The sequence below is a fragment of the Papio anubis genome, chromosome 15 (assembly GCF_008728515.1).
Source record: "Papio anubis isolate 15944 chromosome 15, Panubis1.0, whole genome shotgun sequence".
Classification (NCBI taxonomy): Eukaryota; Metazoa; Chordata; class Mammalia; order Primates; family Cercopithecidae; genus Papio; species Papio anubis.
The window spans coordinates 8,536,105-8,551,208 of record NC_044990.1 but is presented as its reverse complement, the minus strand read 5'-3'; the positions used below and the strand labels follow the sequence as shown (position 1 = coordinate 8,551,208).

General features: G+C 44.7%; 1 protein-coding gene across 5 annotated transcripts in view; it reads right to left on the bottom strand.

Annotated features, from left to right (window-relative positions):
- MTUS2 (microtubule associated scaffold protein 2) overlaps nt 1–15,104 on the bottom strand; it is a 620,405-nt gene that overhangs the window by 56,813 nt on the left and 548,488 nt on the right. For all 5 annotated transcript variants that reach the window (XM_021929366.2, XM_017951161.3, XM_021929367.2 and 2 more), the window contains one exon: nt 10,038–10,104. In XM_021929366.2, the coding sequence (XP_021785058.1) occupies nt 10,038–10,104 (67 nt within the window). The remainder of the gene's footprint in view (nt 1–10,037; nt 10,105–15,104) is intronic.

The window sequence follows — 15,104 nt, the reverse complement described above, 5'->3', positions numbered from 1 at the left end:
GAATTTAAGACTTCTCTCCGACACCAGCTGTATGCTGTTAGGAAATCACTTACTCTTTCTGACCCTCAGTTTTCTTATGTATAAAATAAGGATACCAACGCCTACTTTACTGTTTGAATAAATAAAACATGTCATATGGAAGGGCTTGGAGGTACCAAGCACTGTGTAACTAAAAGGGATTATAATCATTAAGACCAGAAGATAATTTTTTTTGATAATCATGAATGGTAAATCATCTCACAAATACCTTTCACTGTATGTGTGTGTCTGTGTGGGCTGCTAGTCATAAATGAGAGCATACTGAAAAATGCATGCTAGTCAATAACTTAAGAACATAATAAATAACAATTCAGTGCTCACTGCCACAAACTTAGATTTCTACCACACCTTTATATCAAGCTCTCAAAATTTTTTCTTACATCTTTATTTTATATTATAGAAAACATTCAGGTATTGTTTTGCTATATTTCAATAAACTGACCTTAATCAAAACGTAGATTTAACTATTTGGATTTCTGTACAATACCTGAGAAACTCTGCTAGAAAGAGTGCTTTAGGCCAGGCATGGTGGCTCATGCCTGTAATCCCAACACTTTGGGAGGCCGAGGCAGGCAGATCACTTGAGGGCAGGAGTTCGAGACCAGCCTGACGAACATGGCGAAACCCCGCCTCTACTAAAAATACAAAAACTAGCTGGGCATGGTGGCCCGTGCCTGTAATCCTAGCTACTAGGGAGCCTGAGGCATGAGAATTGCTTGAACTCGGGAGACGGAGGTGGCAGTGAGCTGAGACCACACTGCTGCACTCCAGCTTGGGTGAGAGTGAGACTCTGTGTTAACAAAAAAAAAAAAAAAATAGAGCATTCTGTTTTTCAACTATATTCCATTTTTAGTATTTTTAAAGTGTTCAGAAAAGATAAAAAAGCAAAGTCCATCTTAAATCTGAACCCAGCAGGAAGATGAAAACCTGTGGCCTGGCTTGGGTGCGGACACCGAGAACAGAGGCTGTCACAAGCTCTGAAAAGGGCACAGGAGCAGGAGGCAGCTTTGTCCAGCAGTAATGGGGACTGGGGGTAGCTGCAGGTGAATTGGGCAATATCTGGGCAAGGTCACCAAGGGGAAAAAAACACATGTGTCCATCTCCATTGTGGCTAAATTTGCCTTGTGACTTAGTTCTGGCCAATGAAGACAGCAGCTGGGGTGATTGAGAACTCCAAAGTTAAGAGCCAATTTCACACCACATTCAGATAGTCACAGCTTTGAGCAGCCCCAGGGAAGAGCGTGACGGGAGTTTTGCTGGGGAAGCATCATTGGTTCATGCACATTTCAACAGGCTTTCCAGTCTGGCCGGCAGGGCAGCAGGGTTAGCGAGGGGTGCCAGCCGGAGGGCTCCATTGTATCGCCGCTGCATTGCATGTTTTCTGTCTGGTGGAGTTTGTTTAATTCATGTTGATTTTTAAGACTCAGGTTTTCTAATAAGGCAGTCACAATGTGACTATGATGTCATTTTCTCTCTCAGCTTGGCTAGGGAGAGAACCTTAAACATCCACCTGATGGCAGTAAACAAAACGTGAGGCGTACGATCTCGAAAGGAGATAATCCTTTCTGGGGAACAGCATCTTATAAAACGATTTCAGTGCTTACAAATACATCAGTGCTCTTCAATGATTCAATATTCGACTTTGGAATTTGGAGTGTGGTGTTCCATCAGAAAAATCAAGGGTCATATTTTATTTTCTGGAAAATTTTTAAATGTGATAAAAAATCAAATATTAAATCTATTTCTAGCATCTTTGCTCTTCCTCCCTGGGTGTGGTGCTGGATTCTGGTTTCCTGGGGATCCAAAACGCCCTTTAATCCCCACAACCACCACCACCTGGGGAAGCCTTTTCCAAGGACACACCCAATTCCCCAAAACCCCACAGACAAGAGCCATCACCCATGGAGGGTGAGTTGAGGATGAGATCCTTTATGACCAGCACTTTTAAAAAATAAAAATGGAGGCCACAGTTTGTATACCCCAAGGCCAACTACCTAGAGCCAGGTAACCGAAACTTAAGTCACCCTGATTTCCCCAAACAGGCAATTATCCTATCCCTAAACAAAACACACAAGTAAGCTTTTGGTCTTTATAAGCATGATTGAATGAAATCAAACCAATCAGCTACAGATGAATCAGCTCAAACAGCTCTATTTGCCTGAAAAAAGAATATATGACAGCCAATCATGAAAAAAGTCAAAATCTTTATGCTCTAGAAATTGTGCTGCAACTGCTGTAAAGTTGAGCCTTAGTAGCAGTTTTTGGTTTGAGGTCTCCCAGTTCATGACGTATACTTTCATATGCATCATATATTCCTAAAATTCTAACTTGATCTGATTTCATTTTTGACACCAGAGTGCCCTGTCTCCAGGGAAACATATGTTGAGTATCCCTTATCTGAAATGCTTGGTACCAAAAGCATTTCACATTTCGGATTTTCTTTTTTTTATTTTGGAATATTTGCATTATACTTACTAGTTGAGCATCCCTAATTTAAAAATCTGAAATCCGAAAGCATCCACTCAGCATTTCTTTTGAGCATCAGGTCGGTGCTCAAAAGGTTTTGGATTTTGGAGCATCTCAGATTTTGGATTTTTGAACTATGGATAATAAACATTTACAATGTAACACAAATATGAGCAAATTCAGCCACTCCATAGGGACTGTACTCTTGAACCACAAAAGGCTCCGTTGTAAACTATACCCTGATACATACTTGGATATTATGTGTCTCTTCTCATTTGTGTGTATGTTTGTGTGCATGAGAGGGAGAGAGAGAAGATTTAATTTCCTCTTTATAAGACAACCCTAGCAACACAAGATGAAATCCACCATAATCTTTTATCTTGATTTACAGAATAAATATCCAACACATTTTGCATTATAGATACATTTGGGTCAAACGTAAAATCCTCCCAAAATTATCAGTCAGTGCTTTTGAGAATATATTCCCAAGAAAATAACAAAAGAGGTAAAAAGTAATTTACAAACACTATACTTGTTGCATAACAACAAAAATGGTAAAAATCCAAATGCTCAAAGAAAAGGAATGTATTCTAGTTTATCAGCACTACAGAACATTTTATGGCTATGAAATGACAAGTATGAAGACTCTGATACATAGAAAGAGAAACAGGGAAACACTCGTTCTGTCCTTAGGTGTGCAGAATGGGCAGTGCCTGCAAGTGATCATGGCAACCACTGTTCCAGGGCGGATTTACTGGGGGCAGCAGGTGTTGGTAGGTGCTCCATGGTTGTGCTCTCCTCCCCTGCCCACATGCATCTATTTGCATCTTAGCATATGAGGTCCACAGTAGACAGCACCTCTTTCACAGAATCTCTGGTACTAAGCATCAGGTCAATCCAGCCCACACAGCACCTCTGTGCAATCTGGGGAAAAAGTGTCCCTTCCTCTGAGTGGCAGCAGCCTCATGCCAGGCCACAGGGCTTGGTGGTGGCTGCAGTATGGATGCATTTCAGCCCTGACCCAGAGGGGTGCCCCTTTAAACAGTATAACCTACTGCACCACCCATGGTGACCCTGACCAGCCTGTGTCTGGCAAAAAGTAGGTGCTCAAGAAACAGCTGTTGGATGCATGAATGGACTGAGATTAAGGAGAACGAAGTTTTTCCTTTGGTGCTTTTGGCACATGTCCCAGCTTTAGCCAAGATCTTTGAAACAAGTCTGTAGACTGATCTCTAAAATGCAATGGATAGGGTACTGTCACTCTGGTCTGGACTAGCCCTAAACTCCTATGACTTCCCTGTCTGCTCCACACAAGGTGCTCAGAACCTCGCGAAATGAGTGAATCATTCTCCATGACTGTAGGACCGACCTGGTCTGGATGTGGTATAAAATATATTTGGTCCTTCTTCCCAGTTTCTGGCACAAGTCTCTAAAATGCTTGGAGTTTTTCAAGTGGCAGGATTACCTTTTGTGACTCATAATGATCCCCTTTCAATCACACCTGAGTTTATGCTAATGGTGACTTAGGGTAGGGTCCTTATTTGACTTTAGGATGGGGCTGGTCACCAGAAGGAACAAGTCATTAGAGGATTGGAACTTTCAGTCCCACCCACCAACTTCCAGGGAGAGGAAGGGAGGCTGGGGATAGAATTATATAAACTTTATAATTTTTTTTTTTTTTGAGACAGAGTCTTGCTCTGTCGCCCAGGTTGGAGTACAGTGACACAATCACAGCTTATTGCAACATCCGCCTCCCAGGTTCAAGCAATTCTCCTGCCTTAGCCTCCCGAGTAGCTGGGATTACAGGTGCCTGCCACCACGCCTGGCCAATTTTTTTGTGTGTGTGTTTTTAGTAGAGATGGGGTTTCACCATGGCCAGACTGGCCTCAAACTCCTGGCCTCAAGTGATCCACCTGCCTTGGCCAAAATTATATAAACTCTTGAACGTGATTCAACGGGCTTTGGGGTTGGTGAGTATACCAAGGTACAGGGAAGATGGTGCACCCCGAGGGCATGGAAACTCCCCACCTCTCTCCCTGCCATATACCCTGCTCTATGAATCTTTCTAGTGAATTATCAAATCTAAGGAGGCAGTTGTGGGAACCTCTGAGTTTATAGCAGATTGGACAGAACCTTGGGTGGCCGCTGAGACTTAGGACTGGTTTCTGAGGTGGACATGGTCTTGTGGGACTGAGCTCTCAACCTGGGGGACTATACTAACACTGGGTCCTTGGTGTCAGAACTGAATGGAATCACTGGACACTCAGCTGATGAGGAAGAATTGGCCGTCAGTATGGAAAAACCCTCCATACCCTGGGCATGAGAAAACAGCACTCACTAGGGCATGTTCTCAAGGTTTACTTGTAAATCAATTGCCAGGAAATTCCTACTTAAAGACTACTGGACATTCTCTTCCAGTGTGTGAGGACACACATAAAGTCTCTGGTAGAGGGCACTAGTCCAACTACGGACCTTCTAGAAGATTCAGTCGTGATACCACCAGAGATGTCACAAATGGGAAGGTATAAAAGGGCAGTGTCTGCAAATGTACTGAGGATTGCTTTCCATGCCTTGCTCCCCAAAGTCCATCTAACCAGGAGGGTAGCTGACTTGAGAAGACTGAGTTCCCCAGGCAGACGGGCAAAGGCGAAGGAAGGAGGCGGGAGTGAAGGAAAGGGATATCCTTTGCCATTTCTCAGGAGCCAGGCCAGCCTCGGTATAATCTCCAAACAGGTGCAATTTGTCTTTCGCATCTTCCTTTTCTGCACCTTTGCCCACCCACCTGTGCTGCTCTCCCTTGGCCTGCCTTGCTGCCCAGGGCCCCCCATGATGGGATCCTGCCCTTCCAGGCCTATCCCAATTGATGTACTTCCTGCCTCAACCCTGTCCCTGGCCCAAATCAAACCCCCTGTTCCTTCAGTGTAGTTCATTGAATCTCCAACTTCACTGTACTTAATAAACAGCTGGGGGCTTTAAAAAAAATGGCCTAGGCCTCCTCTTCAAATGTTTTGATTCTGTTGCCTAGGGCATCACTGCAGGTGATTCTAATATGCATCAGGCCTGTGAACACAGACAAAGCTGATTCTGACCAGATGCTAAAGCTTTTTGGTTTTTTTTTTTTTTTTTGAGACAGAATTTTGCTCTTGTCACCCAGGCTGGAGTGCAATGGCACAATCTCGGCTCACTGCCACCTCTGCCTTCTGGGTTCAGGTGATTCTCCTGCCTCAGCCTCCTCAGTAGCAGGGATTACTGGCACCTGCCACCACACCTGGCTAATTTTTTGTATTTATTTTTTTTATTTTTATTTTTATTTTTTAGAGAGATGGGGTTTGACCATGTTGGCCAGGCTGGTCTCAAACTCCTGACCTCAGGTGATCCACCTGCTTTGGCCTCCCAAAGTGCTAGGATTACAGGTGTGAGCCACTGTACTCAGTTCAGATGCTAAAGCTTTTGATTGCATTTATTCACCTCAAAAGTTTGGACAATGGATGGGTACTTATTAACAGATATTGGTGGAATTTAGGGCATCAGTTTAATGGATATGAAACAGTTTAAGCAGCAATTTTTAGATTTGGGAGACAGGGCAGCCCTGTTCTGGAATCTGCAATAAATACACCTAACTATTCTGACTTTCTGCACCTTCTTCCCTTCTTCCTTGTCTGAAATCAGAGCCTTAGAAATTCCATGTCCCCCATGTCCCCCCACATCCCTCCACCTCCAGTTCCCATTAGACTCAGCTGATAAGAGCCTTAACTTAGGACAGGGCTGGTGCTAAGGGGAAGGGACTGACCATACTACTCTCTCTGGGCCACCCGTAAGCCAGGTTTGCATGCTCAATGCTCTTCTCCCAAAAAGAGAATACATTGCACGTCAAGACGCCAGAGCTTATGCACTTTACGGTTGACAGTTGATCCCCACATTCCCCTCTGTCTTTGTTCTCTCAATGCAATCTCAGATGTGAACTGGGTGCTTGCGGCTGAAGTGTGTGCCGGGGATGAAAGCTGGGCCGAAGGAACCAGGCAGTGGTGCTGCCAAGGCCTTCTGCCCTCCCTCCAGTAGCTTTTTCATCTGGCAGATAATTCTGGTTCTATTCTTAGCACTTAGGCAGAAATCAAATAAGACTTAAACCCAAAACCCAATGTAATCCTTGTGCAGTGCCTGCTGCATTTAGAAGCTTCGGGAAAGCACAGAGAGAAGCAGCCTTGCACTTGGCACACCCGGCACCCAACCCAACTGCATCAGAGGACACGGGGCCCTCAGAGCCAAAGCTTGCCCACGGGGAGTGCAGAAGCCTCTCCAGGGAGAAATTCACCCTGGAGTGGAAATTTCCGTCTTTTATCTTTGGGTTCAAGGTGCTACACACCGGAGAGTTAGGAGAGTCACCCTGACGGAGCGCTTCATCAGCACTATCTTCTTTAACTGACTTTCCATGTTATGAAGGGGAACTTGTGGGACACAGAGGTCTACCAGCTCGCCCCACCTGAACCTAAAGCCCATGCTCAGAACTGCTGAGCCTTGGAACCCCCTAGAAACTCATCTATTTCATAGAGAAGCATACTCAGGGATTGGCTTCTAGCATTTCAGGGCTACAAGACTTGAGAGTCCTCATATAATTCAATGCTTTTCTATCACTCCCTTAACTGAGACCAACATATCTTGCTAAAAGAGGAGGAAAGGCGGCAGGAGCTATACATTACAGGGGGTAACACCGCACACTTTTCTAGCTGAACCATAACTTATCAGCATCTTTCTGTTCCTGAGTCTCTGGAGACCCAACCTTCCTCATGCTCAAGTCTCTCGGCCACTGAGGGCAGGGAAGTGTCCCCAAGCCTGTGGTTTGCAAACTGTGTGCTGAGGCACCCTGGGCCACTGTGGCAAATCACAGGGCACTGCAGGGTTTCTTCTATTAATACTCCCAAGGGAAACACACCGATGCTGCCTCCCTGGGGGATACCATGCGAACTCCTGGTTTGGGGGGTTCAGAGTTTTGACATTAGCTCAACATTAGCTCACACTTCATCCCCTTTGATATCATAACTTTGCAAAGCTGAGGTTTTGGCTGCTGCTGTGATAAAAAGTATGCAGTGAAAATCAGTGTGAAACAAGATACAAGGATAGCCTTATCCAATCCGATGCCAAGGTCTGAGAAGTTGTGTGGGGCCCAATCACAAGCAAGGCATTGTGGTTCCTTAAGAATAAAACAAAAATATATTGTTTTCTTTCCATTTATGTTCAGTTTTTCAAATGGCCACAAAGTTGTTAGGACATACACACTTCAGTGGCTTAGACCTAACTCCTTAATAAATAGAGCTGCGAGGTATTTATTTGGCCTTGAGACTGTGAAAAAAAAGTTACTGAGACACTGTGGTCACTGTGAATTGAGAATTTTGGAACCTCTACCCTAGGCCTCTGAGCTGTCCCTGCAGTGTCATCAGGGGCCATCTCCAAGGGTCTCTACCTCTACAAGGTGGAAGGCAGATTCCAGTAGGGGACAAGGCAAGATCTCCCAGCTGTCTCCACCTCCACATTCCCTGGGAACTGACCTGAAGGCCAGCAGAGGTGAAACCTGCTCTTTGGCAGCTTCGCTGAGGAGCAGAGGCCTCAGAGTCACCTCCAACTGAGGGCAGGCCCTAAAGCGGATGGGTGCAGAGGGGGGTCTTTGCAGTTCATCAGGTGAGGAAGGAGGAACTCCTTTTTGATAAAGCAGTTTCCATCAGTGCGGAAGGAGGCGGAAGGTCCTTTTAAAGGAACCACGGGAGTCATCGAGGAGGACAGCTCTCGCGTGTGTGTGTGTGTGTGCATGTGTGTACAATGTGTGCATGCACGGGAGGGCAGCCAATCACATGGGACCCATGGCTCCATGGGTGAACGGTGGTGAGTCCTTCCTTAGAGAAGAACGGAAACAGTCTCTGGACCTGGGCAGGGTCACCAGTGAGTGTACCAGGAGTTTCCCTTCAGGAAAAAGTGGGGGCCACTCTCAACACTGGTCTTTGAGGCCAGATGTGGGCATCTGGATCATGAGGGGTGGCCACACTGGTGAAGAAACTCAGATGGGGGCACAGAGGCTTCACCCACGGCGGCCTTGGCAATGAAGTCATCACTGGAGCTGTCCCTGTGAATGCTGCTTGGGGTGATACCCAACACACAGAAATTAGGCTCAATCTCCATGAAAACAACGACAATGGCAAAAAGGAAGGATGAGACTTTTCCAGCAGGAGTCTGCGGGGCATGGGGCTGCTTTCACCCCTCCCGCTCCTCCTTCCAGCCAGGTCAGACATGGCCCTCATGGACCTCAGCTTCCCAGGGCTCCTCACACCCTGCCTTTCCTAGCTGACTCTGTCGGAAGAAGCTTATATCTGGCGTCAAGCCCTGGGCTTCTCCTGGCCGTGGAGAAGTGGTGTCTGGGTGTAGGTGTCCCTGCAGCAGTAGCAAGGTCCTGCTGCTCCGGATCACACACCAGCGAGGCTGGGAAGGGGCCTGCTATTTGTTGTTTTCCCACAAGCACCTGCTGTCCTTAGAGAGGAGAAGAGACCACTGCAGACCTACTTTAACATTAAAAGAAGTCACAGAACTCACAGAGGAGAAAAAGAAAACATTTTAACGAAAGGAGAGAGGATACAAAGGGTTGGGGAAGGCTATGCTTGGATCTCACTATTCTGTCCACTGCACACCTGAGGGCCTGTGGTCCCTGGGGAAGTCCAGCCTTCTGCCTATCTGCATGGCTGGCTATGTGCCAAGGACACCTGAGATTGCTCCAATCCCCTCACAGAGGAAGCCACACCTGCACACGGTGGCCTGTTCCCAGGACCACACTAGATGGAGGAGAAGTGCTCACTGATAAAGACAATAGTGGGCAATGGGAACAGACCATGTGTATTTCAGCTTTGCTGACTGATTCCTGGGGAAAGAGAATAACAGATGGTCAAGAGGGAAAATGGGATCAAGCAATGAGAACATGGCAAATATCTGGTCCTGTCCTTGACCTACAGTGAAAGCCACATCCCCAGGGTTTGGGGATCATTTTATTTGTAAGGTCTCTATGGTCCAGACTGAACCAAACCATTTCATCAGCCAAAGATTAGAAATTTCAACATGAACTCTCATATTTTTAATCCAACCAGATTTGTGTTTTTGACCTTGTTCTAGATCACAGAGTATTTCACAACGGGGTAGACAGTGGCAGGAAGCCATGGAACCTCTGCGTCTTACAGATAGCACCTCATTTTATCAGAGGGGACCCAGATGGATCAATGCAGACTGGTGTATGAGCTGCCGTCTGCAAACAGCAGAGTCAAGGACTGATGAGTTCCACTGTGAACTGTTAGGAAGCTGTCTTTATAACAGCAGAGACGTGAAAATTATGGTTCCCTGCTAAGGCTGCAGCAGCCCACCACTGCGCTGGGCAAGATACTTCATTCATCTAGGCAGGTTTGCACTGGCTTATTACAGGAGGTGTAATTGCTTTTGTTACACATTCATAGGAATCAGGAAAAGACATTCTTTATGCTCCTCATTTTCAATGCCCTACTTACCAACTTCATCCCTGATGTTTGCAAGTTCGATTGACAGCTCTTTTTCTTTCACAAGGGCACTTTCACTCTGAAAAAACAAAACGGATACCGAGAGTCCCCTAGTTTTATGCTAGATAAGCACTTTCACATGATTAATTAATGAATCGTATTAAGCAAATATTTATAAGTCTAGTCCTTAAGGAGATAATTTTCACATTATACAAGCATATAAAAACTTACAAAGTCAAGTCTGACTCATTCATTTGTATCCCATTCAAATGGCAAAGCTAGCATTATAATATTAATAACACCCGTGGTTGTGCTTTTGTCTGGATTACACTCTTGTATATCATCCTGCAATAATTCTTTGCATATTTATGTCCCATGCATTAATCTATTGCCATATATTATTATACAGTGTTTATTATTATCACTACTATGAGATTTCCAACCATTAAAAAAGTCTGTGCCATATTTCTCTGAGGGCCAAATGCTTGTTTTACCAACTGTTTTTACACTTACCCTTTTGACCATACATGATTAGCTACCTCATCAATAATAAAGATCAGGACAGAAGGCTTAGCATGAAACACTTCTCTTTGTAATATGACCAACAACATTTAAGGTTTCCAAGTTTTTTGTTCCACTGTCAGCATCAATAGATGAAAAAAGAGGAAATCTCAAGCTTGAAATATCATTTAGTGCAAAAAATGCCACGTATAACTAAATGACTGCTAAGTTGTTTTCAAATCAAATACATTCTCTGATATAAAGTAGGGAAGTAGTTGAAGATATGCTGAATTTGTAATCTGCATTATTGAGTCACCATAAACAGTATATTATGATTTTATTACTCACAATTACCAGAAAAGATGTGCTACATAAATTCTCTTCAAGTTTGAGATACCAAAAATACAGGCCTTCAAAGAAAGTATCTGTCATTCTGTAGCATAGACTCTCAAAGCAAACTGATTTCCAGAGAGGGAATTTTGAGTAAAACGTGGACCAAATACCTAGCATGAATATCATCGGGATCCTGAGAATGTTCTTTCTTCCTTAATAACCGTTGCCTTTGGTTTCAGCGCCTCTGAAGGACGTGTGCGGAACGTGACCAGACCGTTCTCACAATATTGTTTCCGGTGTGCTGTTCTGAGACGTGGGTAACAAGTGTGCTGCTTTGGGTTGGTGGGAGGGTCTCAGGTTATCCAGAGGGCATTTGCTAAGCTGTGTCATAATATTCATCATGTCAAAAATAAAACCCTATTTTCTTTTTTTTTTTTTTTTTGAGACGGAGTCTCGCTCTGTCGCCCAGGCTGGAGTGCAGTGGCGCGATCTCGGCTCACTGCAACCTCCGCCTTCCAGCAAAACCCTATTTTCATAATACACTGAGAGCTATTTTCATCACAGGAGTCAAAAATTATTAGCTAATGGTTTCCTTAAGAAAATGTAGCAATAGATTTGTCCCTGAGGGAAATGGGCCCTGCTATAGTCTGAAGGTATGTGTTCCCCTAAATCCCCCTAAAATTCATGTTGAAATCCTCACCTCCAAGCTGATGATATTAGGAGGTGGGGCTTTTGGGAAGTGATCAGGTCATGAGGGTGGAGCCCTCACGAATAAAATTAGAGGGATCCCAGGGAGCTGCCTTGCCCCTTCCTCCATGTAAGGATACAGCCAGAAGGTTCTAATGTTTACGGGAAAGTGGCCAGCACCAGACACTGAATCTTTTGGAGCCTAGATCTTGGGCTTCCCAGCCCCCAGAATTGTAAGAAATAAATTTCTGTTATTTATAAACCACCCGGTTTATGATATTCTGTTATAGCATCCCAAAGAGACTACAACAGACCCAACGGACACCTCCCATCTCATTTCTGAAGTTCTCTCCTTCCATCCCAGTCCACAGCATCCTTGTTTTCCCTGAATTTCAAAGCTAACAGTTACATCTGAGAGCATGTATTTTCTTGCCTAATCCTACCCTGTATCTCAATATTCCTACTCTAACGCCACACCCACTGTGCAGGGTTGTCATGAGGATTACATTAATGTATGTGATGTAGTTAGTGTCCAGCACTTAGCAAGCTCATACAAGTGTAAGTTGTTACTATATTTCTGTTTCCTTGTATTTCATTTGCAACTGGATAACATCCTATATATAACAGGTGCTTTTCCATATTAATTATCTAAATGCATTTAGAATTTCTATATCAGTCTTATCCTCTTTTTTTTTTTTTCCTGAGACAAGATCTCGCTCTGTCACCTAGCCTGAAATGCAGTGGAGTGATCATGGCTCACTGCAACCTCCATCTCCGACGCTCAAGGTATCCTCACACCTCAGCCTCCCAAGTAGCAGGGACTACAGGTGCATGCCACCATGCCTAGCTAATTTTTTGTATTTTTAGTAGAGACGAGGTTTCACCATGTTGCTCAGGCTGGTCGCAAACTCCTGGGCTTAAGCAATCTGCCCAATCTGTAGCTGCCACAGTACTGGGATTACAGGTGTGAGCCACCGTGCCTGGCCTTATGCTCTGTTTTTGTAAGCACCTTCTTGCTCTGCCTTGATTTTGCTTAATTTTTGATGTGATTCAGAGATTGGAGAAGCCAGAACAGGGAACATGTTCTAATCAGACAGATCACAGGGATTATATGCTCATTCTAACAGCAGCATAATATGGCCAGATGACAATCAATGTGTTCCTGTAGGTTAAGCAAATTTGGTATTTTGGAGAGCGCTAATTTTGGTATTGACCCTGAAATAACCTTAACCTAGTGGAAAAACTAACTTGCTTTTACTGTCAAGGATAATTTTGAAAACTCACATTCTCTAATTCCTAAACACAGCCAGATAATTGAAATAGTATGCTTATCAGTCCAGAAATAGCATTACACAGCGTTCACCCTCAGAGCAATGAGAGTTGCAAAGACTTAGACTGGGCCAGGCAGTGAACAATCAGAACATAACAAAAACAACAAATGAACTCTAATTTCTAACTCAAAGCCAACATTTCCCTCAGCTCCCTGTCATGGCCCCTGCTGGACGTTAACAGAGTCATGCCCCAGGGATCTCTCACATCATAACAGATCAGTCCGCACTCCCAGCCGCAGAAGAATCCGGCCTGTGGGGAAGGAGTGGCTGGAAGGCCCTATGAGAGGGACAGGCCTCTTAGGTGTGGTGCTGACTATGAGGGAGCTGCTGATGAAGACCTTCAGACTTGAATCACTTTGCTGAAAAGCTAATGCTGATACTTTGTGGCCAGGCCTTCCCCATCCATCTGTTGCTGTAAGAGGAACACAAATAAGATTGATGGAAACCAAGTGAGAACCGGAAAAAAAAAAAAAAAAAAAAAGCAAGTAAAGAAAGGAAGGGGAGAGATAGGCAAGGAAGTGGAAAGGAAATAGAAGTGAGATTAGAGACCTTGTAGCGTCTCCATTTGGGGAAGCAGAGGCCGTTAAAACAGATCACGAAGACCCAGTGAAAATGACCTCGTCCACCCTTTTGCAAGTTCAGGCTCTAAAACCAGCCAGTTCCAAACTATAGTCATTAGATGGCTTACCAAGGAAGGGTTGGCTGCCAAAGATAAGCAACAAACCTGATGACTAAAATGTCAAGGAAAATAACTTAACTCTGGCAAGTTCTGGCTAAGTATTATTTACTAATTACCACAGGTGATTCATGCTGTTCAGCACTGAATACTCTCTGTAGTCCAGGCACAATGTCAAGTAAGCCCTTTATGTCATTTACTCCTCGAGACACTGTCCAGAGCGTCCCGGGTTTTATTTCCCTTTATGGAGGAGGAAACTGGGGCTCTATGGTGAAGTGGCTGGCCCCTGCACAACCCACTAGGAAATGGCAAAGGCAAGAGTTTCCACCCAATGTCCACACTCTTCATCAAACATGAGCACACCAAGATTTCCCCTCCTAGCCATACTTAGATAGAAGCAACAAGATCCAAATTGCACTGAGCCTTGGCTTGGATCTGAGCACTTATTACCAAGAAGCTTTTCATGTCTGACTGGGAGAGAGGCAGGGTCCGCTCCTGACTACTCTGTCTCAACAGAACAATGCCCTGGCTGAATTCACATCCCACTCCACAGCCTGAACTGCCTGTCTCTGTCCTGGATGTGGATTCGTGAGTTGCACGTTAGTCTGTTTGCAGCGTCTGGACCCATTTCACCATAGCCTACTTGGGTATAACTTCTGAGAGAGTTTAGTTTTCCCCACCAGCTTCTAGAAGGATGCTGTCTCATGACCTCTGAATATGTTGCTGCTGAAGATGCTGGCACAGCTCAGCTCTGGCTCGCTAAGGCCAGCCTGTGCAGTTTGGCGACAGCCCTTCTTCCGTAAGTGCTTGTTTTTGAAAGGATATCAACTCTTCTAATTTATGAATTCTCTGCATAGAGTAAGTTACTTTTTGCTTTCTGCAAGCCAAACCAGAATGACGTAGTGCTACCCTGCAATGAAATGAGTCAATAGCTGTGACTGCAGGAACACTGTTCCTTAGGCAAAAGTGAACTTAAAGGAATCTTCCATTCACTGTTCTTTGCCTCAAAAAGTTATTCCTCCATCTATCATGGTTCAACAGAATCCAGTGTGATCTTGCAAGGCCCATAGGTTCTGTTGAACACCGAGGACTCCCTTGGAAAGGATCTCAAGTCTCTAATCCCCTCTGCTGCCCAAACTATGCCTGGTCTGGGTGATGACACCGTGGGTTGACTGAAATATGAGCAAGGCCTCCTCTGAGGGCCCAGGGTTAGATCAGTGCCTCTCTAAACAGGGGATGAGTGGAAAATTCCCAATGAGTGCCAAGTACATGAGCTCCTGTTTTCACTCAAGAGGGCTAAAAATAGAACTCAGCGTTAATCATCCAAACTGTCCTGGTGATATAGTCCAGAAATTGCAAAGCCTAACAAGGCCATCCCTCTAAAATTTCTGTTTATTCTATGACAGGCTTAACTGGAAGTTGACACTTTAAGAACATTTATCTAAGCCCCAAACCAACAGTTGTGTCTTCTTAGCTACCTCTTTTATTTGGTCATGCAACGCTCTCCTTTGCACGCTGAGTTCTCCATTCATTCTGGCGTCGTCTATCTCT